The 27,984-nt window shown below is 37.5% G+C and overlaps 1 protein-coding gene across 3 annotated transcripts; it reads right to left on the bottom strand.

The window, feature by feature from the left end:
* Positions 1-126: 126 nt before the first annotated feature.
* Positions 127-27,984, bottom strand: runx2b (RUNX family transcription factor 2b). Of its 3 annotated transcripts, XM_046836902.1 has the most exons (8): positions 27,726-27,982; positions 27,414-27,545; positions 16,915-17,246; positions 15,356-15,512; positions 13,801-13,905; positions 6,975-7,148; positions 5,826-5,987; positions 127-2,963 (listed from the first exon to the last, which is right to left on the bottom strand). In XM_046836902.1, the coding sequence occupies exons 1-8, from the start codon at positions 27,772-27,774 to the stop codon at positions 2,476-2,478; spliced, it is 1,599 nt and encodes a 532-aa protein (XP_046692858.1). In that variant the 5' UTR covers positions 27,775-27,982; the 3' UTR covers positions 127-2,475. The 3 variants fall into 3 exon arrangements, with proteins under 3 accessions (XP_046692858.1, XP_046692860.1, XP_046692859.1); XM_046836904.1 differs by lacking the exon at positions 5,826-5,987 and having other exon boundaries at positions 27,726-27,984; XM_046836903.1 differs by lacking the exon at positions 13,801-13,905 and having other exon boundaries at positions 27,726-27,984.

Here is a 27,984-nt window from a genome sequence, read left to right as displayed (position 1 = left end):
TCCACCTTAAGTGTCCAACCAAGGGCCAAGTTGTTGCATTACTTTTTTTTTAATTATTATTTTATTTTCCTTATAAAAGAAAACAAGTAAATATACATTATTAATAAATGCCAATTTCGCTCATTGTTGTCATGACAGTCATTCCCTGTAACCATTGTTTAATAATGAAGGAAGACACAACTTTAAGGCCAAAAACATGATAAATAAAACACATTTGTGCAACTGAAGCAAAGCATGCAAGCTTCAAAGAGAAATTAGCCCATAACACATCCACCCATCAGACATTCCTGATCCTTCTGGTACCTTAACCAGGGAGGATAAATATAAAAAAAAAAAAAAAGGAAAATATTCAGAACAAAAAGTAAATGAGTACTAAGCACAAACGCAGTGGGGGTATATTTTTCTCATACAATAATTATCTACACTCACAATATTGTAAACAGCTTGTAAACAATTTTCAGCTCTGCTCACTCTCACAGATTCTCAGGTCCATACTAAGACATAGTTAATTGATCGAACTGAACATGACACACCATGAACAACAAACGGTGTAAAATGTATGTCTCAATATTTTTAAACATGTAGCCGTAAACTCTAAATACAAACTTAAAAGTCAAATGTGGAACATTTCCGGCTGACATCCGTACATTTAAGCTCAACAAATCGATTGGTGCGATGACAAGATTGAACTGCATAAATCGCTAAGTGCTTTGCTTATCTCTATGATCATTAAACACATGCTTTATAGCATTCCAAGTCTCATAAATGCATAAATCTGAATTTGACAAACAGGGCACAGGGCACACATTACACTGTTTCTCAGATTTTGTGCAGCGTATAGTATAAGGCACTGAATAGTAAAGCAAATAAAAAAGATGAGTCTAACTTTTGCTGGCATGAGTGCACAGACCATTGCAGGAAGAGTAAGAAAAACCTCTTATATTAAATAATAATAATAATAATAATAATAATAATAATAATAATAATAAAGCCCCAGCCTAGAATAAGTAAATCAGGTAGATTTGGTTGTCATAACACAATATTACACATTTTCTAACTGAAACCAAAATTAGTATCCAAGTTGGTAGACTGCTTCAGATACTCTAGTCTGGGATTTAATTCTAGTCTTGCATCAATAGCTACAGAGGTTATTAAATTACTTAATAACTAAAACAAATATCAATGTGCAACCTTAATCTCCAGCAAAAAAAAAAAATTTGCTAAAAATGTACCTAAATTGTACCCAGAATCCAGACATATCAAAAATCACTGATGTTCCATTGGGAGGATTTTAGCTGCCATTACACTGAGCAATACCATATTGAGATAAACAGTATTCGCGGTAAGAAATAGTGTGTGTGGCTTTCATTAGGTTCCAGTAAACTGATCCAGTCTTCAGGTGGGTGCACAGCAGGCCCCTTAATGTGCAGAGGATTTGGTAGTTTTCCTGTTATAGCCCTTACTTTTGTCCAAATGGACTGAAACAGTTTTCGTCTTATCCTAGTTTTAACACTGACAGCTATATCTAAGCATGGTGCATACAAATTGGCATAATCAATAAACAATATCCAAGAGAATGTGGCCTTTTTGGTTTGAAGTCAAAACAGGACTTTATGTACTTAGCACTAAAGTAATAATTCAAACTGGCAAGACCATCTGCTATATAAGAATAGAACTTTTCATAATGTACTATATGCAGGAAATACTGCTATATACTACTATATATAGGAAACGTATCTCAGTATACACAGAAGAAAAATCGTTCTTTAAAAAAACAACAACAAACAAACAAACAAAAAACCATTGCTTAAGGCACAGAAAATGTATCTTTAAATTACATATCAGTTTCATTATTAACTTGAACATAAATGCATTACAAAAATATTCCCCTTATGAATCAAGTTGAAAATACATTACATAAGTTATGGCTTTATAACTTACAACTCAACATTTGTTTATCAAATATGCATAATTTAAATTAATTAAGTTAAAAAAAAGAAAGACATTCCTAAAAAAAAAAAAAAAAAAAAATGTGGTTTTTAATAGTTAGTTGAAACCGACTGCTGCTCAGTGCTTTAAACTGCATGTCGGACCTAACGCATGTTAAAGCCAACTAACTTAAAAAAATAAGAGCTAGCAAACTATAGCTGTGGTCAAAACTGTTTTCTAACCATAGTCAATTTGTCTATAAGTTATTGGTTTCAGAGGAATGGATTTTGTATTACAGGTATACAAATAACAATAACTGCCATGAAAGATCATATTTTAAATACTTCCCTTTGAAGAAACTCGTTCTATAAATATTCCTCAAAAGTGACATTTAATAAAGATTAAAAATAAACAAGGCAAAGGAGAATGTCTCAGCAAGATAGGACGAGGGTCCTAGTAGGGTTTGTGCTTTAAAACCATGTCTCTGGTTTGAAGTTCGCCTGTCTGACAGGCACACGTTCCTTTTTTTATTTTTTTCTAATTCCATCAATATGGCCGCCACACTCCTTCATCCATCCTCCCTGCAGGATTGAGCACAGTTGGAGAGTTGCTGTGGCTACCATCCTCATCCACACCGCTTCCTCCACCAGCCTGCACAGGAAGACTGGCATTAACCAATGAGGCACCTGTAGAGGCACTAGTGCAGGTGGGCAGCAGGCGGGAGGGAGAGCGATCCCCCCCAGGTACCATAGAGAATTGGTAGGAGCCGGAGGAGGCCCCGTAGTAGAGATATGGGGTGCTGCTGCTCTGGAATGGTCCACTCTGACTCTGAGTAGAGCCTGGGTATGGTGGGGGCAGGTATGTGTGGTAATGGGCACTGCCCAGAGACATGCCTGTGGTGACAGGGGTGGTAGTGTAGGGAAACGTAGCCGGGTAGTGCATCCGCGGACTGGAGAATCGGCTCTCAGTGAGGGAGGAGAATCCGGGGAACTGCCGCTCAAACTGCCCCGGGAAAGGAGTCAGATCTGTGGAACCTGCACACAAAATAGTGCACAAATTCATTACATAAATTAAGAGTTTACATCATCCGAAAATATATATTTATGAAAAATATCTTTTTTACTTATAATAATAAAACTTAATAAACCAAATAGATTAATAGAATAAATGTTTTTGTGTTTAATTTTTTTACGAAGCCCTTTCAAATTTAGAAAATGGTGTTTTAAAGACAGACATTCAGACAGACAGACAGACCTTTACACATTCATAAACAAAAAAACAGCACAAAACATTTGAGAATTTTACTTATATATTTTATAAATATATAATATTCAATATTAAATTATATATTATATCAAACATTTACTTACACATGCATTAAATAAAAATGAATAAGCTTAAACTAAGGGCACATAAATACATATACTAAAGTGAGGAATGTCACAGTGTGTGATTTTAAAGTCAGAGTCAGAACACTTTATTTTTGATCTCACAGGGAAATTATTAATTGATCCCACAGGGAAATTATTTTAAAAAGTGACCCTCCCTGTGGATTTTTAAAAGACATTGTTTGTGGAATTAAACTGACCCTGCACTATACTTAATATACAGAATTGGCGTTGTATGAACATATAGATCTGAAAAAAAGACTTGTAGACTTAATATAGTTGGCATACTGGACATACAGTATATCAGGTCAGTTTCCTTAAAAAATGATTAAAAGTTTGTTTCCCAGAACTGATGCTCATTATACATTAAGCACAATTCTGCACAACGATCACAATGTCTCTTGGACTGGCTTAAACATGTTTCTTTTTTTTTCTCAGACCGGCTCGTGTGTATGTGTATTCATGTGTATGGTTATACGCCTCTCATCTTCTGCGTCCGCATTTTCAGGCGTATTTATACGCTTGTTTATGTGAGCCTGCACATGTTTAAACTGGTCCGTGTTCACTTAGGTATGTGCATTACTTCACTAAATTGTGTGTGCCCATGTTGAAAGTGCCATCAGGTTGCATAAGCAGTCACACATTTGGAAATGTTTTGTGAGGTGTTTGAAGCATCATGGGGAGACGATCAGTCTTAGCTTCAGATGTGGGCTTCTGGTATCTTATATGTTCTGAGCCCAGACGAGAACCCGACCCTCTATCCTTCGCATGCTCTCCCCGTTAACCTTAAAATTCACAAAGCCACTAATGGGCCATTTTGACACCAGCACCCCCTCGAACCCCTTTCTAGACTCAGTACTCTTATCATAAATCACTAGGTGTCTTTCCTGTCACCATGTCCATGTTAAGGAGGAGGATGATTATGTGTGGGCGCGTTGCAGAGGCGTGAATTGCCGCTAAGCCCCTCGTATCCTGGACTTCTTAACAGCGTTACCCCCACACACATTTTTCACATTTTATATTAAACCTCTTTGATTTAAAACTCGTGGAATAATGGTTCTCTAGCCCCAGGCAACAGCGAGTGTGCGCTGAATAATGGGCAGAACAGCTAAAAGCATAGCCCCCCGTTTTACACACATGTACACATAAAGGCAATGTTTGGGCTGTATTTAAACAGTCACTGATGCTAGACAGCACTGGACCCAAAACCAGATGCTAGTTCATACATCTAAGTATGCTCTCCATGTTTAAAATGCACTAAGCAAAGGTTCATTTGGTCTATTTGCCATACACAGCAAATATGCTTTTAGCGAGTATTACACTGTCAACTTTAGATGACAGCAGAGTCTAATGACATTTGACAACAGCATCCACATTTAACAGGAAGATTTTCTGAACTGTAGTTTGTTTCCCTGGCAGCAAACACTGCTGGCCTTATCTTAGATAATGGCTGTTATTAGCAGCAAGAGCTTTGAGTGCGCCACGCAACAACCTACAGGCTGACAAAACCAGCCTAATCGAACCTGACAGGACAGGTGGCAGGCGTCCAAAAGCTGCCAAGCAGCTAACACCAGGGAGCCGCTTGTTTAATCACTTACAGTTGCTTTGGGCTCACAAAAAAGAAAAAAGAAAACAGGAGGGAAAGTAAAAAAAAAAAAAGGAAAACCTTAAAAAACAGTCACCTGGCCCCGGCTCAAACAGGTGCTTGGAGGGAGAAAGTTGATAGCCAACATTAAAGCTTTAAATGTATGTGTTTGGTTGGGTGCAGGGCAAAAGAGGACAAATTAGCATATTAGATTCAGCAACAAATGGGCTAAGGCTCCCTGGCAGGATCTTTCAGAACCGAATCGCTATAAAGCTGCTTAATTTGTCTGCCACCGGTCTGTTATTATGCCTTACTCTGTTATTAACCATATTCGCCACAGGATCAAAGAAACGGGTGAAGGGAAAAGGAAGCAATCTCTTTTTTTCCTGCTTCAGGAAAAAAAGCTCTTCCAATCAATCTCTAAAGGTGGAAGTTTCAAGAATGAATGTGTTTTTTTCCACATCCTTTAGACGAACTAGCCAATGAAAACTGAAAGCTAGTCAGATTGCGGTTGTAATTAATTAAAGCCGAGCAGCAAGTAAAACTAAATATGACTTTCATGCAAGTAAATCATTCGCAAAAACAAAATAGATGAGTGATGCAATGCTAACCCTTAAAAAAAATTATTCTCTTGGCTAAAAATGAGTGATGTGCCATAAGACAGGCAAAGGAAAAAGATAATATGAATTGCTGACTTTCCATGAAAGAAAAAAGCTTTTATCTTGTTGAGCACACCCATCTGACAAGCTATGGCAAGCCAATCATTTTGTTTCCAAAAGCCTAACTGGACAAGCATTTGGCGTCCCCTAAAAAAAGAAAATTCATATTTGAACATGTGTTTTGCTGTTTGGCAGCCAGGCCACGACAGCAGAATTGGAGAGGGTCAGGGGCTGCACCTGCAGGGGCCTGAGGCTGGAGGTTACCTGGCAGGCGGCGGGGAACATCGCTGATGGAAGGCAGACCGGTGGCGCGGCTGGAGGACAAAGGGGTGGTAGAGTGCACCGAGGGGGACGCCATGGGGCTCAGGTACGATGAGTATGCTTGCTCATTAAACCACGGAGGGGATGACTGTGACTGCCGTGGGTCTGACGACGTGTGACCAAACAAAGAGACGGAGCATTATTTCCACAAATTAAACCTCGTGCTTTTTTACACTGTGTGGTTACTCAATATAAGATATATATTTATAAGACTAATAATGTTCTTTCTTGTTTCAGATTAAATAGATGCAGAACGAGAAGGAAAGAAGTTAAATTATTTAGTTAATATAGCATTTATTTAAAATAGCATTATATGCAATTTTAAATAATTATTAAATAATAATAATAATAAATGTAAATAATAATTAAATCGCAAAAATATATATAATACAGTAATCCCCGTTTATCAGTTCCAAAACTGCCCACAATAAATGAAAAACCCAAATAAACGGTTAAAAATGCTATTTTATGTATACAGTACTGTACTTGATTAACATTTGACTTCATTTTATAATTAATTTTAATATTTTTATTATTAAATTTATTTATTTCAACATAAAATTCAATAAAAACTGGTAGCTAAACTCAAACATTTTTAGTCAGTTAAATTCTGACTATGTGACACAACATTTCCACTTAACTCTCTACTCTCTTCACCATAGACTTCGCTGTTGTTGTGCTTACACTTATTCGATTTGAAAGATTTTTATCATTTGAGTCAAGGATAGCATGCAAAAAAGACTTTGCTCTAAAACAAATAGGTGTAGGAATGATGGAATGTGTTCTCGGTTGACTTAGCTGCTACAAAACAATACCCAGGGCTCAGGATGTTTAGAGCAATAATTAAGGACAAACGATGTGTGTGACTTCTCTCTAGGTACATGGTGCAATGTACTGTTTTTCTGCACTAATCACCACTCAATTTAGACTTCACAAACAAATCCTGTGGGATACATTTCTGACTTTGAAAAACAGCACAGCTGTGTTTTAACTGACATTGCAGAAAGATGTACCTTGGATTTTGCAGAGAATAAAATTTTTGCAGTGGCATAGTCCAATATTAAATGTTTAGAAAGATGAAGTTGCCCATACCTGAGATTTGGCTCTGGCCCTGAGGAGAAAACGAGTTGGGGGTGTTGAGCGAGGTCCGGGGTGTTTGTGCTGGCACAGCCACCCTCATGGTGCTCTGTCGGATGCGCTCTAGCTCACTCAGGCGATCAGAGAACAGGCCTGCCTTGGGTGAATCGTCCAACTTTGGCCTGTGCCCTGCAATTTAGACGAGACAGCACGTGAGTTAATACTGCTGGGACCCTGGCCATGCCACTGCATGACTGTTTCATTACCACTTTCACCACAAACAGCATCATATTAATTACCCAACGCGGAAAGCATTCCAAAAACGTTTAGCTTTGATACAATTTCAACTGGCAATAGAAGTAAAATGGGCAAATTCCTGTATAGTAGACATTACTGCAAACCCTCATAAGAAGATGAATTACAACTGAGGATTGTGCCTTTTTCAGAATTATTCATTATATGAACACAGTAATTTCAGAGTGTTAACACGTGACAGAAATATAATGTTTTGCTGAAGCACAAGAATTGTAGTTCTTTAAAGTTTTGATGAAGCATACTGTCTAATATAATTCACCATGTGTATTAATAGGTACAGGCGTACGTTTAACTTCCATTTGGAAAAAAGCAGGCTTCTCAGATGGCTTGTGATGGATAAAAATGGGACAAGTGTTCCATTTCCTTCTGCATGATCGTTTCATTCTGGCCCTCTGGCATGTTCGCCTGTCTTATTAATTTAGAATGTACTCTATTGCTATTACTCTGCCCTTAAAGTCTAAAACGATCAGTGGTTACACAACAAAAGAGCTGTTTAATGTACTTTAGCTTACCCCTGCTGAGCTTCACGTTTTCCATACTCCACATTAAGCACTGTCTATACTGTATATGTACAGGGTCAAAGCAGGTGAAAGACACTTTGTGGCATGCAAAGTCAAAATCCCCTTAGGTCAAATAGCAAAGCACAGCTTTTACATTATTACTACAGTCTCTCATCCTTCCTTTACTACCCGTACAGTGGGATCTGCAAGCACAAAGGGTCCTTACTGCCAAATGCTTTACAGGAGAGTCATAACAAGACCATTTAAGAGCCCACAGGTGCCTTGTGCCGACTCAACCCATAGCAGAAGAGGGATAAAGAGAGGATCGAGGCCCCAAGCTGCACTACCCCCAGCCCTCTTGGCCATTAAAGCAGTGCTGTTTGTCTGTCTAGGCCGGTACCAGCTTCCCAGAGAAGGCAGTAAAGTAAATATCAAACAGAAGAGAGAGAAAAACTCCTGCTGAAACTGGAACTCCTCCAGTTGGCACAGAGACACCAACTAAGACGGGATCTAGACTACACTCATTGTGAAGAGAACAAAAAGACAATATATACACACAAAGAGAGACAAAGAGAGACAGTCTTTCTTCCACAGTAGACTAAAAAGCTGAGGGATAGTGGATGTTAGATTATATTTAATACATATTTAATACTCAAGGATGTGTGCATGATATTGCAAGCCTCATTTCATTGTCTGTTAGTGCAACTGAATCCACTGAGCACAGTGGCATACTAGAAATCAAACCTTCATATCGTCCAACTTCATTCGTTGAACAAAAACTAATTTATTTTTCTACAAGCTGTGCATAAGTACTGATGCTAAAATTAGCTGCAGTACATAAAACTCTGGAAAAATCATGCATGCCTATTTTCTAACCTTGAAGAAAAAATGTCCTGTGCTTCGACACCAAGTGAGCAATTGCCATTGCTTTTTTACTTCTTTATGGGATGAAAGTAAAAGGTGAAAAAGCCTCCATCAAACACTAGAATAATTGATTAATATGGGTTTTCTAATTGAATTTTTTAAAATAAAAACCAAAAATAAAGAAAGTGGTAAGAATGTGGTGTTTTTACCAAAAATGTGTCATTAGAAAACCCATATAAACATTGTCAAAGTTTCCACTAGGGCTGCTTTCGATTGTTTTAGTAATCGATTATTCTACCGATTTTTCCATCGATTAATCAGATAAGAAATACTTTTGTTTCTATTTTTTGTTAAAGATCAATACTAAATATAGAAGAGAAAAAAGACGGGTCTCTTAAAATGAACAAGTAATTTGTTTCCTTTGAAAAAAATATTTACATTTTTAATGCTGAAATTGCATGCAAGAATATCTGTAAAACTAAACCTATTTAGTTCATTTAATTGCCATATTATATCAAAATGCAAATACAAATATATAAATGTAAAAAATCATAAATAAAAATATAAATATCAATTTCAATTTACTTTAAAAAAGATAAACAGTACAGTGTTTTCTTTATATTTTAGTTTGAAATGATCCCAAACTTTAGAAACAGAATCTTCTCCTCGCCCCTCGCTCTTTTCTTCCCGTTCCTCTAGAACGGGGAGAACATATAGAGAGTTGGGCATATATGAGTTGGCAAAGTTCTCTGAATGAAAGAAGTGTTAGCAAAATAAGCATATGATGCACAAAAACAATTATAAAATAAAAGAAAATGATATAATGATGGTAATTATATGGGCATATTCTCCCAAACAGTGGCATCAGGAGCAACATGTGCCTGCTCTTTCTTTCACAGTACACCTCTAGACACAATGTAGAATTGGAAACAAGCTTTGTCATTTGGTGCAGGGGGGATTAGGGCAGGGAGTGAGTGTGAATGAGACTCAGGAAACAAGATGATATCACTGCTGGGGGAAAGTCCCAAACATTCCCATCATCTCCCAGACAACGGGGTGAGATTTTCGATAGCCAACACTTCCCTGTCCAATCATGCAGCGGAAGCTTGGACATACTCATTCCAGATGCTTGACTGGCCCAGTGGGACCATGGCCAAACATTACTGGTGATATGTAACCCCCAGCTGACTCAGGCTTCATTTCAGAGCATAGGCCTAAATACTTATGAGTCCGTCGAGGTAATTCCAAGATACGATCTCCAGCTATCCTGTAGCAGAAAACTAATCCTGAAACATTGCAATAAATTAAATAAGAAATAGATATCATCTGAGTCCCCCAACTGCTCCCACATCTGCATGTTTGGTCATCATGACTAACAGTTATAGACAAATGCTTCAGCTCCTTACAGAGGAACAGATTTAGGGATTAGTGGAGGGACAATAAGAAAAAACAAAACTATGAAAAGCAATAGCAGAATAAATAAACAGGTAAGTGTGGCTGACCTGGGCTTCATAATGATTTCACAACTGACTTAGTGGACCTTTGAAGATGGCCATAACCCTCAACTGCTAACGAAGTATGGCTGCATACATTATATAAACAAAAAATTGGATTATGCACAATATTGTGCACATAGGCATTCATGCTTTGACAGAAAACAACACAGTACAGATCTTTCCTACAACCAACATGTATCTAAGGTGAGCATGATTTTGTCAGGTACTTGTGTGAAACTAAATTAAAGAGTGCAAGTGTACATGGATCAACCAGGAGATCATCTACATTCACCAATAAATAATGAGTTAGACATACAGTGGATTGGCCTTCAGCATGCACACACAAGTTAATGACCTTGATTTAGTATACTCCAACTACATTAAATCTTAAGCACAGTAAACATTTTGGTGCACAATATAAAGAAAATTCTTCACCAGTTGTAATAATGGTATTTTTTGGAAAGAACAAGCAGTGAAATGCAGCGATGGGGAAAAGAAGGGAAAAAGACAGCATGGGTGACAGCCAGTCTCTGCTATTCATTTAAGTTTAGGAGAAAATGAGTGTGGGAGGAAGAGAGAGAGAGAGAGAGAGAGAAAGAGAGAAAGAGTGAGAGAGTGTGAGATGAAACTCGAGTGAAACATGCAGAGTCAAAATGTCATGGAGATCTGCCAGGTGTCTGTGTGGTCTTTACATTTTAGCCTTCGGAAGGCAAGTCAGGAAGGAAAAGGGTATATGCACACAAACTCATACAAATAAAAACTACAAGAGCCCTCAACCTTTTTCAGTGGGAAGGCAAACACTTTCATTACCTCCATGTTCATATGAAAGTAGTATGACTCGTAACAGATTACTACCCGTATTCCTTGAGCTGTAATGATGCAGCTCTGATGAACACTGCATATTCAAACCAGACATATACAGCCAGACTCAAGCTGAGCTCTCGCTTCACACACATGCACAATTCTGGCACCTCCTCTTGTAGCCCCTTTACAGCAGGCCAGGATTATGTCTCAGTTTTTCTCCCTTCTCCTTTCTTGTTTAGATTGGTTTTATGAGAGCAGTTCCCATTATAAATGAAGCTTTAATTGAGGACTTTACTGACACCTCTGTTTTTCATTTGCTGTAAGAACATATAATGTATATAGTACTTGTGTGGTCTACAGAGCTGATAAGGTTGAACAGTGGCCAGATATAACCTTTAAACTGTCTCAGCCCGCATTATTGCTTCAGTTATTGTCTCTATTCAACATGGTGATTTGTCAAAGTGTCCAAACAGCGAAAAGAACACGTGGGGTCCTGGTAAGATGGAAATACATCGTTTTAAAGAATAACTTGGCCTCTACTAATCCCTACCAACAATGCATGATTTGACTGAGGAGATTTTACAAGAAGTGAAATGTACAACAAAAAGATAATTTAAAACGTGTTACAAAGACTGACAGTCTGACATGCGATCTGTAATTACATGGGGCCTCCAGAGCAAGTGTGTTGGTTTAACCAACCCCGCCCAATCTATTAGTTTAAATAACTTTTAATGAGGGTTATTAGAGGTTAGTGCAAAGCCGGCATTACCCATGAACAGCTGCACACAACCGTAACAGCAAACATAATAATTTTTATCAGACATAGTTGTGATATTACTGAGAAGAAGCAAAATGGTTTATATATATATATATATATATATATATATATATATATATATATATATATATATATATATACACACACACAAATATACATTCTGCAGAGATCTGTTTACATCACAGACAAATAGAATCAAAAATCACATTTGAAATCAAGTAAATGGTGTGAGTACACAAAGTTGTTAATGCCACCAGACTATCAACACTCTCATTGTACTGCCTGCTCTCTTTCTTTCTTCTCTCTCTCTCTCTCTCTCTCTCTCTCTCTCACACACACACACACACACACACACACACACACACACACAGCACTGGAAGTTCTCACCCCTGCAAGATTCATATGGCACCCATCATGGCATATTAAACACATAAACACATTAGTAATGCACATACTGTGCCGAGTTATTATTCTGCTATACATTCATCTCTAACTGACGCCCTGAAGAAACAGTAAGTAAAAAAACTGCCTAAATGAACCTTAGTTTTTGTATTAAGACATAATAAGCAAATTATATTTTGACTGAAAATGAAACAGTCTGTACATAAACATGCACCTATTATTTCTAAATTACATATAAATGCTCTAAAGCATAACAAATGTTAGTGCTTACAACTGAATCAGAAGAAGGTGTTCTTTCAGGCGTTTGCTCAGTGAAAAGATTTCTGACGGCACACTGTTGCCATTGTCTAGTTCAGCGAGCTGGGCCTCTTCCTTAATTGTCGTCTCATTAACACCAATTAGATGTTTAATGATGCTGAATCTCAGTGTTAAGGAAGTGCTGAAATACAACATTATTAAGAGGGCACAGATGCTATTGCAACTCAATGACCCCTTATGTGACAGCTTGTAAATTTTTGACCCTGACATCCTCTTAGTTATACACTATAAATTTGACACTATGAAGTATTAATAAATCATGCTTATATGACTTAAATGTACTCAGAAATGTGGCTCTTGGAGATTTAGTTTCATCTAAAACAACAATATAAACATATAGAAAATCAGTATTTCTCTAGAAAATGTCTTCAGGATCTTTCATTTGTTATAGGCCACAGTAACATGTAAGCCATCTGCCTCTTGATACTGCACTTTAAAAGGAGCAGGAGCATAGGAAGTCTTTGACATCAAACAAAAGTGCAGAGACTGCTAGAGGCCGTCTTAATACAATGAAGAATCAAGACCATACAGCCAGTGTGTCTTCAAACACTAGAACCATATGTGTTCACTGAGACTAGAGTAAGTGAAAGGGAAGGAGAGAGAAATGTTGCAATAGATGTGATAGGGTTGAATCCTATGCCAAGATGGAGTATTTTTTATTTTTTTCATGATAAAGTAAAACAGCTGCTCTCCAGACAGGTTGGCACTGAAAGCCATTAAAAATGAGCTGATGTTAGCACTACAGCACCCCAGTGGAGCCATGGTGCAGCCTGACACACCTTCCCTGACAACTTGCTATGAACACACAAGGAGACTTCTAGATCCTAACAAAGAAAGACAAAATATATATTATAATATCAAAGACAGACTGTAGGTTGAAATACCATAGCATAACTACCATAGCACACAGCAGTGTGTACTGAAACGAACTCGCTCAAGAAATGAAAATGTAATAAGAGCCTAAGTAAACCCAGTGACTTCTATAGAACTAGTCAGTTTCTGTTCAGTGTTTGATCATTCAAGTCCCCAAAACATCAGACTTCTGATAATCAATCAGTGTCCAAACATTACAGTATGCAGAAGCATTTCTCACAACATAAGTAAAAAAAAAACATAATCTTACATAATCTTCTCAGCATCTGACAGTACAAAGAGTATAAATAAAAGTATATATAGGGTTAGAAGAGAGGAAAAACTGTAAATAAAAATTCATAAAATATATTCAAATTATTGTTTAATAGTTGAGATACTGTATCAGGGAATAAACCAACAGAGAAAATAACAAAACAAAGCACATCCACAGAGATCATGCAGGAAAAAAGAGAACACAGACATTTGGTCACATTAAGAGCTGTGTAACTTACTCCTTGGCTCACGCGGTCCATCCACTGTGACCTTAATGGCTCTGTGGTAAGTGGCCACTTGTGGAGGGTTTGTGAACACTGTAATTGTCAGGGTGAAGCTCTTTCCTGTGCAAACATAACAATATGGGTTGAGTTTGTTCACAATAAAAACACCTGCATGTTCACAGACCGTCTGTTAGCGTTCATGTCCGATAAAACATTTTGCCAATCTTAATTTAAAACTAATCCGCCTGGTGAAGGAGGCAGGGAGAAAGAGCTATTACAACACAACAGAATTCAGATCGACATCCCTGGCTCATCATTCAACTTTCCTAAACAAATTTTCAGACAAATTGTGTTCTTATGGAGTTCTAAGGGGAATGAAGTGTACTAACATGGCGTCTCAGGAATGCCATTGCTTTCTCAACGAGACAGGAAGAGGTGGGTGGAAAGTCATCGCAACTCTTAGCAACAGCTGGCAGAGCACAAGCACCAACATCTTAACACCAAGAACACACACAGTGCTCCAGAGCTGAGTTCTATCCAGTGCTGAGTGACGATGAAAAGGTTTGAGTTAAGATATGAAATGGGAAAGTACTGAATAGTCTGTAATGTAGAAATGTCCTTATACCCACCACATTTTCATCTTGACTAATGTGTTCTTCTGAAATGTGTAGTGCATTCTCAGCAATGAGAATCAATTTAAATAAATCAAAGTGAATTAATAAAAAAAATCTAAAGTGGATTTAACATTGCTTAAAAAGAAAGAAAATCCATAGTTTAATGCATTTGCATTAAAGATTCATATTCATGCTGGATGAAAATATTACAAAATGAAAATATATAGGAAAAACAAATGGTAGAAATATTTAGAGTAGAAATAAAGACTACCTTGACCACACATGCCATGTATATGCATATTTAACTAACAAATAATTCAATTGGATATACAGTGAATTACAATATATATTTTTTATGCTACTGAACACATACAATTTTGAAATACAATGATAAAATGATCACAGCCAGGACTGTAACTGATGTAATAATTAGAAGAATGTCACTTGTCCCCAGGTGACTGTAAACTCAATTACACAAACCTTCCTGCACAAACTGACTTGGGTACACAGTGTGCTCTTTCCTTGAGCAGGTGTAGGTTGTCGCAAGGTATAACAATAAATACAGCGGATTGGCTAACATTAAGACAACAGAAGCATATTATGCCCACGTTGTGTAAACCTCTCTCATCTTGTGTTGACACCACATCCTTCACTTAATCTTACCTACTTACAGATCCCCTTTTGTAAACAACAGTAAAATTGGCATTAAGTGGATCAGACCTGATAATTACACACAGGAGACAACATGGCTTTACCCAACTCACATCTGTTGACAGCTCAAAGTTGGCTGTTCTTATTTTTGTTATGATTTCTGTCCCTCTGCCAAAGCAATGTAGCCAGAATTTAAATGATTATCGCCATTTAAAAGATTTATATCTCCTTTTCCAGCTCCCAGATCACAATTAAAATGACCATCTCTAAATATTAAAGTCTTTATGGACTAAAAGCAGACTAACCTCTTCCACTGCGTCCCACAAAGCGTAGATCATTGAAACGGGCCACTTGGTTCTTCATCACACCTGAAGCATTTCGCAACTCTGCCGAGTAATTTTCATCATTCCCAGCCATCACAGTTACAACAGTACCATCAGGAACATCTCCCAGTGCCACAACCTGCAGGGACACAACATTGACTCAGTCATAGCATCAATGACTCACTGAGGTGCTGGAAACTAGTGTCTGTCATGTCATCAATTTTCCTGGACATTCTAGCAAAAAAACGAAATTCTAAATTGAAAAAGGTTACAGTTAAATTAAACGATTGACTAATGCCTATTTTTAAGGTTTTAAAGATAATATGATTGAAATGCCTGTGGTTGAAGTTAGTTTCTCAAACAAAAATGCATAGAAAAACAGGAGCCTGCATAAATATACATTTATTTGCAGAAACAAAATTCATATATAAAAGAGGTCTAAAACTAGGAGAAATAGTTGACACGTGCTCAGCATGTGTGGGAACCGTATCAAAACTGATAAATATCCCAGATGAGTTCATGAATACAGCAAGTCGAGAGACAGCAAATGTAAAAAGTGTTGTTTATAGAAAGACTCATTGTCCACTTTAAAAGAAACACCTGTACTGTGCACACATTTATGCAGTTATCTATTCAGTTAATCTTGTGGCAGCAACAGAATTTATAAAATTATGCAAATACAGGTCAAGAGCTACAGGTAATGTTCAAATTAAACACCACAAAAGGGAAATATTGTGATCTCTCTGACTGTAACTCTGGCATGACTGGTGCTTTCAGGTGAGCTGGGTTTGGTTTTTTTAGAAACTGCATATCCTTTTATTTTCAAACACAACAGACTTTGGAGTTTACATAGAACCAATAGATCTCTATTTGGTACATTTGCTTGATGGTTTATTTATGTGAATTTTCAGAATCATTTAACAGATTGGCAGAAAACAGAAAACACATTAAAAAAAAAAGTTCCAATCTAATAGTATATTTAACCCAATTAACCGATATGACAATATAGTAACACTACTTATATATTATATAAGATATCCTACAAATTATAATTTGTAAACAATTCATACAACAATAAACAACGCCAAGGATTAGTATAGGAACAAAATAAGTGGGATTAAAAAAAAAAACCGTCAGATACAGTAGATAGATAGATAGATAGATAGATAGATAGATAGATAGATAGATAGATAGATAGATAGATAGATAGATAGAATAAGCATAAACAAAAATGTGCATTATATATTTATACACATATTTCTACTTAGTTCCATGTGGAAAATACCTTAATTTAGTAATTATAATTAACAGGAAATTACTTGTTGTTATATATATAATATAATAAAATATTGGAAAAGTTTTCCACGTTATTAACTGATTTCGGGTTTGTTTTGTTGTAGTAGAAACCAAAAGTAAAACAGAATTCCTGAGCACAAAAGCATATTATTTCTAATCTTTCCTCCAGAAAGGTACCTACTCAAAGTAATATTTCGATTCAATAATTATCCTGAATCATACACTGAAAGCGGTTTTTGTTTTACCTTAAAAGCGACGGGCAGGGTTTTGTTGCACCTCCAGTGAGAGGGCAGCACGGAGCAGAGGAAGTTGGGGCTGTCGGTGCGCACCAGCTCCGCGGGATGATCGGCGATGATTTCAGCCATGGAGCGGTTCTCGAGCGGCCGCAGTCTCGCGTCGTGTTGCGCGGTTCCTCCTCCTGCATTTCCACCGCCAATGCTGTTAATCCCGCCGCTGCCTCCTCCACCTCCTCCTCCACCACCACCACAGCCGCTGCTGCTGTTGACCTCGTTCATTTTGGCCGGGAGCGGCTGCAGGCTGCTGGACGGGGGGCTGAAGCGCCGAGTCGCGCTCGCATCTACGGGAAGGCGCATCACAAACACGCTCAGTTACACTCGAGGTAAGGCGAGTCGGGGAGCCGCGGAGAACTCGTGTCTTGTGTCTCACGCAGAAAGTGTCGGCAGCATGAACTCAGTGAGGAATGAGTGTCGGAAGTGTCCGAGTCCAGCTCCCGTCACGACCAGACTTCAATTGGCGCTTTGTGCAGAGGCGTCATTTGCTACGTTTCACAGGATTAAAAAAAAAAAAAAAGCTCCCCAAAATAATTCACTTCTGGCGTAGTTTTATTCCTTTTTTCTCTCTCTCTCTTTCTTTCTCTCTATTTCTACCGCTTCATTCTTATAGTCTAATCTATGGTCTGGAGTAAAGAGCTCATGTTCAGTGTAAAATACAATAAACATAATCCTGCTTATTAAATTGCCCTTCAAAATCAACAAAACAAACTGGATATTCTGGACAGTTCAGCCAATCATGTTAGGCTTGGAGTGTAAATCTTACTAAATATGATCACATTTGTTACATTTACTGCTCCTAAAAAGCTTTATCAAGATACTGTAATATGATGAATGTCTTTGAAACAAATAGTCTAGTAATCTGCATCACCCTGACACCACCCTGGCACACGTGTCATTTGTTCTCATTTATTTGCTACTTATTTATTAGTAATAGCTCCTGCACCATGCAGCTCTCCGAGTATTCACTCAGACATGCCATGGCAACTGATAAGCAACAACAACTGCAGATGAATACGTTTCGGAAATGATAACAGGGCAAAACAGACCGTACACCTGAGAACACTGTAATAAGAAGTAAAAGTCCATTTCAAATACATGTGTGAGATAGAACACAGATCAGAAATGCTAATGCTCTGCTGGATCGCTCAGTTAGAGAACGCTAACATCATACAGAGTGCATGGGTTTAGTGTGAAGAGAGCTGGTTCCTCGTCTTGGAACTGTACTATAGATGGCAATCTCACTCTTTGATTTGAAAGCCCTGTCGTGGACCACAAGGAACATTTAACACACACTTACTATTGTAAGTCAATCGGGCCACAAGTAAATACTGACGTCAGTTTTATTCAGTGCTTTACTGAAGTATGGTGCTTTATTTCCACATGCAAGTTTAGGGGGATGAGACCCACAACCACAAATTTGGTGATGGAGAAAACAGAGGTAGCACGCGGTTATACACACTCATGCTCTGTATGTATACTGTATATATATATATGTGTGTGTTATCGATATTAATATACAGTATTGTGTGTTTGAATTTATATACGTGTGTGTGAAGTACAGAAAAAAATTTCAGAAAGCACAGACAGACGTGCATATGGCACGTCTTTATGACGAAGGGAAAAAAAATGCCTATTGAGTTACATTCCTTCTCTTTCTGCCCAGAACACTGAAAATATGGTTCAGACCAGCCAGTGTTTTAAAATATTACCTTTTAAATTTATAGGCATATAAATCAGTAGAGTTGTAATTAAGGTTGTAACAGTATTAAACATAGCCATAGTTAACTTGCCCTGCGTATTATTTAAACTGTCTGGGGTTTCAGGTTAGTGTCTTGCTTTCTCTATCATGTAGTTGCTCTGCACCAGAAATATGCTCAATGTAAAAAAATAAACTGTTGGTTTCTGGGACTGGGCAGGCCTTGCTGACAATCACTCAGCAGCAAATGTAAAGAAAAGAAATTCAGATTACCATGACAATCAATAAAACAATGGTGCAAATAAAATCTAATAACAGGAACAGGGAGGTTGTTGACATGCTTAAACCAAACTGTGTGTTAAGTCAAAGAGACCAAGAGATATCAAAGAGCATTTGTCACATCTGAATTCACTTTGCTCTACAGTATGGACGCCATCTGCCAGCAATATCGGTGTGGAGTGTACGCACTTAATTTCAATCATTCTCTGTGCCTCGAGACCGGGACTCTGCCCACTCGTTTCAGGGCTCGTCGTTTGATGTCCTAATGAGTCGAGAGCAGCCCACACAGCTGCCTCAGATGTGCCACAAAAGCGACAGGCCGAAGGGGGTCTGTTCGGTTTATGAAGGACACAAACTCATTTTGTGCTGTTCACCACCTTTTTTCATCTTTCATAACCGATCAGACTCAGAAGCTGACGATACTATATGATGTGCTTAGTCTATAGGGACACAGTAGCCATTCAATATTACACAGTAACAGAACCAGGACCTGATATGAATCTGATTCTGGAGTTGATAGGAGGAGCTTGTCACAGAGCTGATAGTTTGATTTAATGTGGATAACTTATCTGACTGGTATTCTTCAAAATTGTCTTCGAGAAGAATTTGTGCAATCGCCATCCATACTTTTCTCCTGCTCATACACACCTAATTATAAATAATGGAACGAGACAAAGGAGTCATTGTTGACTGCTACTTTAAACAAAATGAGACACTGAGCTACAGGGTGGTAACAATATCCAAATGACTACAATTTTGATTCCTAAAGTCCTGGTATTATATAACATGCTACATGAATGTTTTTTTTTTCTGTGTGTGTGTGTGTGTGTGTGTGTGTGTGTGTGTGTGTGTGTGTGTGTGTGTTTTCTAGTCCCGCTTTCTTTCGTTGGTTGCGAGGAAAAAATCCAGCCTCTTAAGTCTCTGGATCAAGGTTCCATTTCACAGTGGTGCATTTTTAAAGACACTTAATTATGGTTTTATGTGTGGAGCATTTTGATGAGGCCACGGAACCTTCCAGTTTCAAACAGTTACTTTCCATCCTTGGCAGACAGCAGAACAGAGGGGCGGAGAGAATGTGTGAGAGTGTATTTGTGTGTGCATGTGTGCGTGTGTGTGAAAGAAAGAAAGGGGAATGACACATTCACAGAAACATACTTCTTACTGAATCAGGAAGACCTCCTCAACTCGTCTCAATCCCTAGATTTAATCTAAGCCCATGATTACTATTTGACATTGAATGGCTAATGACATCATCTCAGAAGACAGTAACTCTGAAGTGTATTTGCCAAGATATCAAATACGGCGTAGGATCTGAGTAGGCAGTAAATCACGACCGTGCAGAAATGGCAGAGACGATAGAGATGGCACAGAAGTCAGAACAGAAATGAGGCAGGGTCGGAGATTTTCCATTAAGGGCTAAAGAAGGAAAGAGTGCACTCTGAGTGCCTTCCTCTGGCTGTTTTGGATGAGTGCAGTGCGCGGCATGGCAGCCTCGTCTGGAAATCTGAGTTGAGATGGAGGCTTGCTGTGGTTGGTGAAGGGGGGTCGGCTACAAAGGCAATTTCCTTTTTTGCTCTTATTGGCATGACTGTCTGCCGCCTTCATCCTTCGTGGAGGTCCTTAATTGAGATCACTTGTACTTAAAAATAGGAACAGAAAAGGAACTTCTGTGGCTTAGGAAGGGAAAAGAAATAAAGGGCGTTGATGTGTAGGCTGCCATTAAACACTCATAACGACCGAGTCCGGCATTAAGAGTGTGTGCAGCTCTACTGTCTTCCCTGGCGTTCTGTAAGTGTTCAGACATTTTTACACCACACTGCACTACACTCATTCTATGTGTTGTCCACTGTAGCGGTGTGCTCTAAAGTGCTTGTAATCTTAAACTACCCAAACATGCCATAGGACATATAAGTTAGATTGCAGCTTCTGTTTATTTTCTTATTTCTTTTCCAACAATATTACATAAGAACATATTTGTAGGTGAGTAAATAATTCATTCGTTTTTACACAGCAAAATCCCACTGAGTAATTACTTTCGACGTATAATCACAGGATCTGTATGAACAGCAAATAGTCCTGGATGAGGATAGAGTGTCATTTTTCCATAAAAGTGTGTTTATTTTGGACAAGAAATAAGAATTCCAGTTTCTTTTCCGCTGTGAATTGCACTGGTCTACTTCCTCTCTGAAACTGCCTGCTTAGTTCAAAAATATTTATAGTATACATACACTATATATATATATATATATATATATATATATATATATATATATATATATATATATATATATATATATATATATATATATATATATATATATGCATGATATTTGTGAAAGGTAAAACTAGTAGTAAATTTATTGGAAGCAGGTCTCACCTTGTCCTGTGGTAGATTAAGGATGATTGATAGTGAATCATGCATGGGCAAGGGATTAAACCACCGACAGACAGCGCTAACAGGCAGATATCTATAATGTGATATTTAGAGGCTACTGCTTATCATGGCTAAGCTTTCTTAGTTTCTTTTAATTCTGTTAAAATGTTTTCACAAGCGTCTGAATTAAGGACTGTTCATACACAAGTGCTTAAATGAAACCAAGAATAAAGGGAAAAATATTACAGCAGGCTGGTATCTAAGCAAAACATTTAGAACATTGCTCCTCAAGAGCATAAACCTCAGACTGGGCTAAAGTATACTACAGCCATATGTGCACAGCAGCAGATTAAATGAATTATTCCAGGATGTCAAAAACTTTTGGAACCAGGTGATTTGCTTGGCAACCACATTGATATTTCTTCATGAAAAAATAAGGTTGCCTTTGTTTGAAACTCAATCATTCTCACAAGGAGGAGTTCTGCAGAGTCTTCTATTCTCTTACACCTATGACCTAAACAAAGTCATTACTAATGCTTAGGGGGAAACAGTAATACAAAACTGAAACTGTGGAATGTTTGATGAATTGGTTTGTGGAGAGAAAATGATGGAGAGAAAATCCTTTTGGAAGTAAAAGGCACTGAGGTCAATATTGCAACATTTTATTTTAGGAGTGTTACCTCTATATCGTTGTTAATTTAACTCTAAGCTCCTGTAAGCTATTAGAGATGATATCCATCCTCTTTAAACTTTCCTTTCCTTTCCTTTACTACACACATAAACCATCTTTAACATAAACCCAATACTGAAACGTTATTCAAATAATTAACAATATAATTAATGAATATTTAATATTACATTATTTCATGCACATTTTAGGTCCACTCTGGAAAAATAAACAGTATTCAGGGATTTTCATTGTTATAAGCATCATATAAGTATCTGTTGTAACTATCAGATACTCCTCTTAATTGGTTGGAATTAAATCTGAAATAACATCTGCCCTATTAACATAAGACTGGAAACACTTTTGCTAACTGATGCCATCTTTCAAAATCCTTGGAGTTGTCATAAGACTTACATTCCTTATTTTGTCTTCTTAAATTTTGTTTTATTTTATACATAATATTCCCATAACATGCACTGTTTCTGATAGTCATTGAAATTGAACTGATGTACAATTGAGGTGGTTGAACTGAACCCAAAAGAGTTTTAATTTGTGATTTTAACATTAACCGAATACCTAAATCCCAGAGGGTAAATTTATTTTATTGGTAATCACTGCAATTTGGGTTGAGAACGAAATGAAATAACATTTTTGGCATCTTTAGAATAGAGATCTGAAATGGCTAGAGTTAACTAAATTACTCCACTTTAATGTTTTTGTGAAAAGCTAATCAGTGACGACATTATAAGCATCTGTAAATACTTAGACTGAACATTGTAAAGGTTTTTTTTTTTTTAAATGTGCAGTATAATGCACCATTTCATCATAGCATAAGTCATGTAATAACAGACTGGAAATAAATGACATTATAAGTGCTCTAGCTGATTTCATCGCTGAGGTGCTATTGCCAATATCAGTGACCTGTTTTTACCCTAGGACATTTTACATTTGACATTTATTTATCTTAATTTGCTGATTGTGAGAGTTCCAGGTTGTTTATTTGTCACATATATATTACTTACAAGCAATGTAATGAAGTGAATTATTATTATTATTTGCCATACACAAGATAGACTGTATTGCATTTTTTTTTTTTTTGTGTAGTGAGTATCAGGCGACCGAATTCCACTTTTCCTAAAGAGGAGACAACCTGAAGAGCATGTGTAAAGGGTTGTGGTGGTGTAAGCTTGTGGTTTTGTATATGTTGGTACGCTTTTAGAAAAAAGATTCCATTCAGGAATCCACAAACATTCTTTGGTTTGTTCCTCTAAAAGATTTTATTTTGAATGCTACAAAGTATTTCCAATCAGAAATGTTTCCAAACAAAATCCTGTATGGAAAATGTTTAATTATCAGCTAATTAATTCTGTTTCTTTTTAAAACTTTAACCGTTTACTACCGTTTACACTAAAGAAAACATCTTTTCTGTAAATAATAATAATAATAATAATAATAATAATAATAATAATAATAATAATAGATAAGAAACATCATGACAGTTATAAATGCCTTAATTTACTTCTCAGCCTTTTTAAATAAAGACACAATTTATTTCCCTTTACGTTTTATTTTGAAGTTATCACCACATCTAAGCTTTTAGTTAAAAAACTCTATTAAACATTTACTGCAGAAATTTTGCAGTTGTTTGCGAAGACACAATAAACACTTCAAAAATGAATTCAGAGAAAAGACACATTGCGTGAGAATGTTGTTTTGTTTCATATTCACAGTTTCTGCTTTGAAGTGAATTTTCTCATGAAGGATGCCTGTGGTTGGTAAAATGGACAACTCTGGGGAAAAAAAAGATATGTATATATTTGAATTTTATATATATATATATATATATATATATATATATATATATATATATATATATATATATATATATATATATATATAATTTAAATTTCAGGTCCTCTGAAAAGTTGAAAAGTCTGTTTCTGTTTTTAACAGCATGAACTTATAAAAACAGGCCTCTTCCTTCACAGATACATGACAGAACAACAGTTGATGTCTGGATGCCGCCAACAAAACGACAAGAGCATCGTGCTTACATGTCAAAATGCAATTATATAGCCTTTGTTGCCCTTTTCTTGATGCCACCATTTTGTGGAATTGGAAGCAGTCATGGTGTTAAAACCTGTACCACACCGCACTCCTGACAGAGATTTTGATTGGAATTGATACATCAGTGCAACAGATTGAAGAGGTAGACAGGACTACTGTTAGGAGTTTATACATCACATGATCTTAGGGGAACAGGAGGTTGACTGTCAAGTGTTGCCAGATGTGATTTTGCCTTTGATACTTACAAAGATAACTCTAGTATCCCACAAAAAACACCTTCAGACAGATATTAAAATGCATTGGTCAAAGATGTGGTTTAACAGGTCCTATTAGATAACACAAGTTGCCTTCTCTTTATTTCCCCTTGGACATAGTGTTACCTAAACCCATGCTGCAAAGTGAGATGATTCTCCCTGATCACCTTCCTCCAGTTTGTTACTGGCTCAAAGGGGAAATGTGTTAAAAAACACAAGGTTGCTGCTACTTCAAAGCCAATTACCGAAAACAGTATCACTGTGCGCACCCACTCACTCTTTTGTGCCTAAAGCATATATGATTTCATCCTTTGGGGAAAAAAAGAAAAAAAAAGTGAGTAGGTGAGTGTGCACTGTACAGTGTGACAGTGTGCTTACATTACTGCTGCTGAGACCAGCAGTAAAACTGAATCAAATGAGCCAGCTTAAAAATCTCCTTGCCACCTTCATCACAGCAGATGGGTGCTGTTTGATCCACCTGTGGGTTTTTAGCACTTCAGCAGTTCTGCAACTCTAAAGCGCAAACTGATCCACCTTTTTTTCCCCCTTGAAGTTCTTACTCGGGTTACAGTGGCATGCACACACGGGTGCCTGCAGTCGCTTCACTATCCCTGAGCCAGCGGGCTGTCGCTCAGGTGTGCAACTGATCCCTCACTTTTAACACTTTTATCTTCCTGGGAGTGTGCGAGGAGATAATTTGAACGAATTAGAAGATGGTCCTTGTTGTGATGTGAAACTAAACCCGTCCCCTTGTCATTTCCGCCTCTCTCCATTTCTCTGAGCTATTCACTTCGCATTTGCTCTGACACTAGAAAAGGGATTCGGTTTCCTGTACAGTGCTTTGTAAGTGCTTTGATTAAATTGTTACTTCCATTTGCCATGTTCCAATTATTCACATGTTTTCTCATTGGTAATTTGTAATACCATATATCTTTGTATATGCTGTATTTATGGACTTAAGAAGTGTTTTCATTCATGGAGTTGAGAAAAAGACAAGATCTGTAGAAACAGCATTTGTGACATGAGTTTCAGTATTGCATTACAGTTACTTTAACTTAAGAAGCTTTTTGGAAATACTATAACAAAACGATGACAATTACAGTCAAAATCAAGACACAGAGCATACTGTATCAAAATATTCTCAAATGACACATCAGTGCCCTTACATGTAGTGGACTGATGAAGGAAATTGACACATTCCTGACAGCATTACAGGTATCATTATCTATAAATTCCTATTATAATTACACGCTTGCTTGCCAACTGTAATTAAATTGCACTAATTTAGTGTTCCTTTGAGAATGTTTTTTGATGACTCTTTTCTCTTATAAGCTGCCACTGAGGACCTAGTGATTTTCCCCTCAGCTCAATTATCTATTGATGAGAGGGCTTCCCTCCACTGGGCCTGCTGTGAAAAAGCGGCGTCTGGTTTGCTTTTAGCATGTCTCAAAAATGAAATGTCTGTGGTAGGATCCGCGGAGCCGGCGCATGCAACAGAAGCTGCTTTTTCATTTCTCAGCTTAGGACGCCTCAATTACTGTATATGGATATTTTGAATGTAGTCTGGATCTGGAGTCAGAACGGCTTTATTAAGTCTTTCTCCGCTTTCATCAGACTGTAGTTAGGTGGATTTTTTTCCCCCTTTCTCTCTGTTTCAGTTTTTAGTTATGCTGAATAATAATTGCTGTCAGTACTTCAGTACTTGGTTTTGATTTCGATAGGCAGAGGGAAAAGAAGCAACTGAATATGTCTTGCAGAGATGTTTCAAGTCTTCATTCTGACACACATGTTGACTATATATATATATATATATATATATATATATATATATATATATATATATATATATACACACACACACACACACACACACACACACACACACACACTTCATATAGTATGCTTAGTACTTCTAGTAAAATATGTTAGACATATTGCATATTAAAATACAAATGGCCCTTAGATGTTAAAACAAGAGTTGGTTTTTATTACTATTGGTCATTTACTGCTCCCACCTGCAGCAGCTCGAATTAAACTTTGTTACTGTTCTGCAGTGACTAAATTTCCCGCCATGGTGCTCTCATTCTTTTGTTGTCTCAGCCCAAGATGTTGGAAAGGGCCAGAGGTTAACATGCTAATAGAGGGTGCTGATTGCTATAAGTGCCTCTCTGGCTGCGGCATCACAAGGGAAAGCGTGCAGCTCGTGTGGCTCAGGACACACACACTCCGCACAGCTGTGTTTGGAAACAAGACATTTGGACTTATTTAAAACCGCTCTGGAGGGATATGCACACTAATAGATCAAGCAAAATGGAAGGGCCTGAGTTTGACATTAGGAAGTTGCACACAATGAAGCGTTGTGTTTTATTTATCCAGTTGCAAAATTGAATTCAATTTTAGTAGCATGTGACAAGTGAAGCTGTTTGTTTTGTTTTGTTTTGTTTCGTTTTGTGTTGTTTGTTACTCCAAGTTCTTAGTTTAATTATATATTTGAACAGTGTTTCAAATAAGACTTATTGTCTCTTAAAAAATGAACATAACTGTAAGTGAGAAGACTTTAATTAGATATCTATTTCAGTGGAGAAGTCTACATTACTTGCAAATACTGGTTCTGTTTTATTTTTATTACCAGGGATGTTGGTGTGATGGACATTAACATTGCCGCATTCCCGGCCTTCCAGGCCATTCAGCTGCAGAGATGCTGATGCACACCCACTAATCCAACAGTCCGTGTCAAACATTCAAATATTAGCTTTCATATTCCGCTCAATTTTCATGCCTTGTTTCACTGCTTGTACGTAAATGTGCGCAGCATGCTGAGCGAATGTTTATGCTTGATGGAAATATCTTTCAAGACCTTTTTTTTCCCTCTTTAGACATCCTTCCACACATGTAACCTAATGCTATACAAACATGTTGGCTGCTTGAAAATGTTTGCAAATATATAATCGTAATGTAAATGTTTTCTTGCCATGGCAGCGGATTTTCTTTGCACAACATCGCTTATGTGAGATAGGTTAGTATATGTGGACCTTTAACTGTCCTCACCGGCATCACACTGAAGGTAGCACATGTATAAAAACAGCGATAATAAGTCATTGAGTAATCACTCACCCCAGAAGAAGTTTTGCTGGCACGGTGTCATAGAGCTGAAGAGGCTGTTTGATGCCATTGCTGCCACTGTCAGCTGCTCCAAGGATAAATTTTGTTTCTCTTTGGTTTTGATGACCTTTGAGGCGTCCTCAACTAGGCACATGCATCATGCCAGGAGAAAAAGCGCAAGGATAAAAACATCCACAAGAATTGTGTTTTCGCATCAACTATTTTCATGACCACAAGTAATGACCAGGTCTGGTAAAAAAAAAAAAAAAAAGTCCCCTCTTTGGAGAGGATGGAGCCAACCTTGCTGCACTGAAGCGTACTTACTGGCTGGTGTGCTCCTCAAGCCCGAGGCTGACCTGTGACAATTAACCATTTAGGTGCTGCCTGGTGGCAAAATCTCTGATCTGAACTCCTGTGGTTCTGTGGTTGCTCAGGAGGTGAGCAAAGCCTTCACAAAAACCCAAAAAGGCAGAAGCTTTAAAATCTCTCTTTTTTTCTCCCTCCCTTCAAAAAAGCTGTCACTGGAGAGGCAGGGTCACATGCTTGTGACATCACCAGAGCAATAGAAATGAGTGGGCCTGTT

The sequence above is a fragment of the Silurus meridionalis genome, chromosome 23 (genome assembly GCF_014805685.1).
Source record: "Silurus meridionalis isolate SWU-2019-XX chromosome 23, ASM1480568v1, whole genome shotgun sequence".
Classification (NCBI taxonomy): domain Eukaryota; kingdom Metazoa; phylum Chordata; class Actinopteri; order Siluriformes; family Siluridae; genus Silurus; species Silurus meridionalis.
Note: the sequence above shows the minus strand (reverse complement) of the source record. Positions and strands in the feature narration are given on the sequence as shown.

Excerpts from the sequence above, each read along its gene's own strand:
- runx2b (XM_046836902.1), bottom strand. The coding sequence starts at position 27,774 with ATGGTTAATTGTCACAGGTCAGCCTCGGGCTTGAGGAGCACACCAGCC. Across the intron at positions 7,149-13,800 it reads TGGACCGCGTGAGCCAAGGA|GGCACAGGCCAAAGTTGGAC; the intron begins GTAAGTTACACA and ends TCTAAATTGCAG. Across the intron at positions 2,964-5,825 it reads TGTTCCCCGCCGCCTGCCAG|GTTCCACAGATCTGACTCCT; the intron begins GTAACCTCCAGC and ends TTTTGTGTGCAG.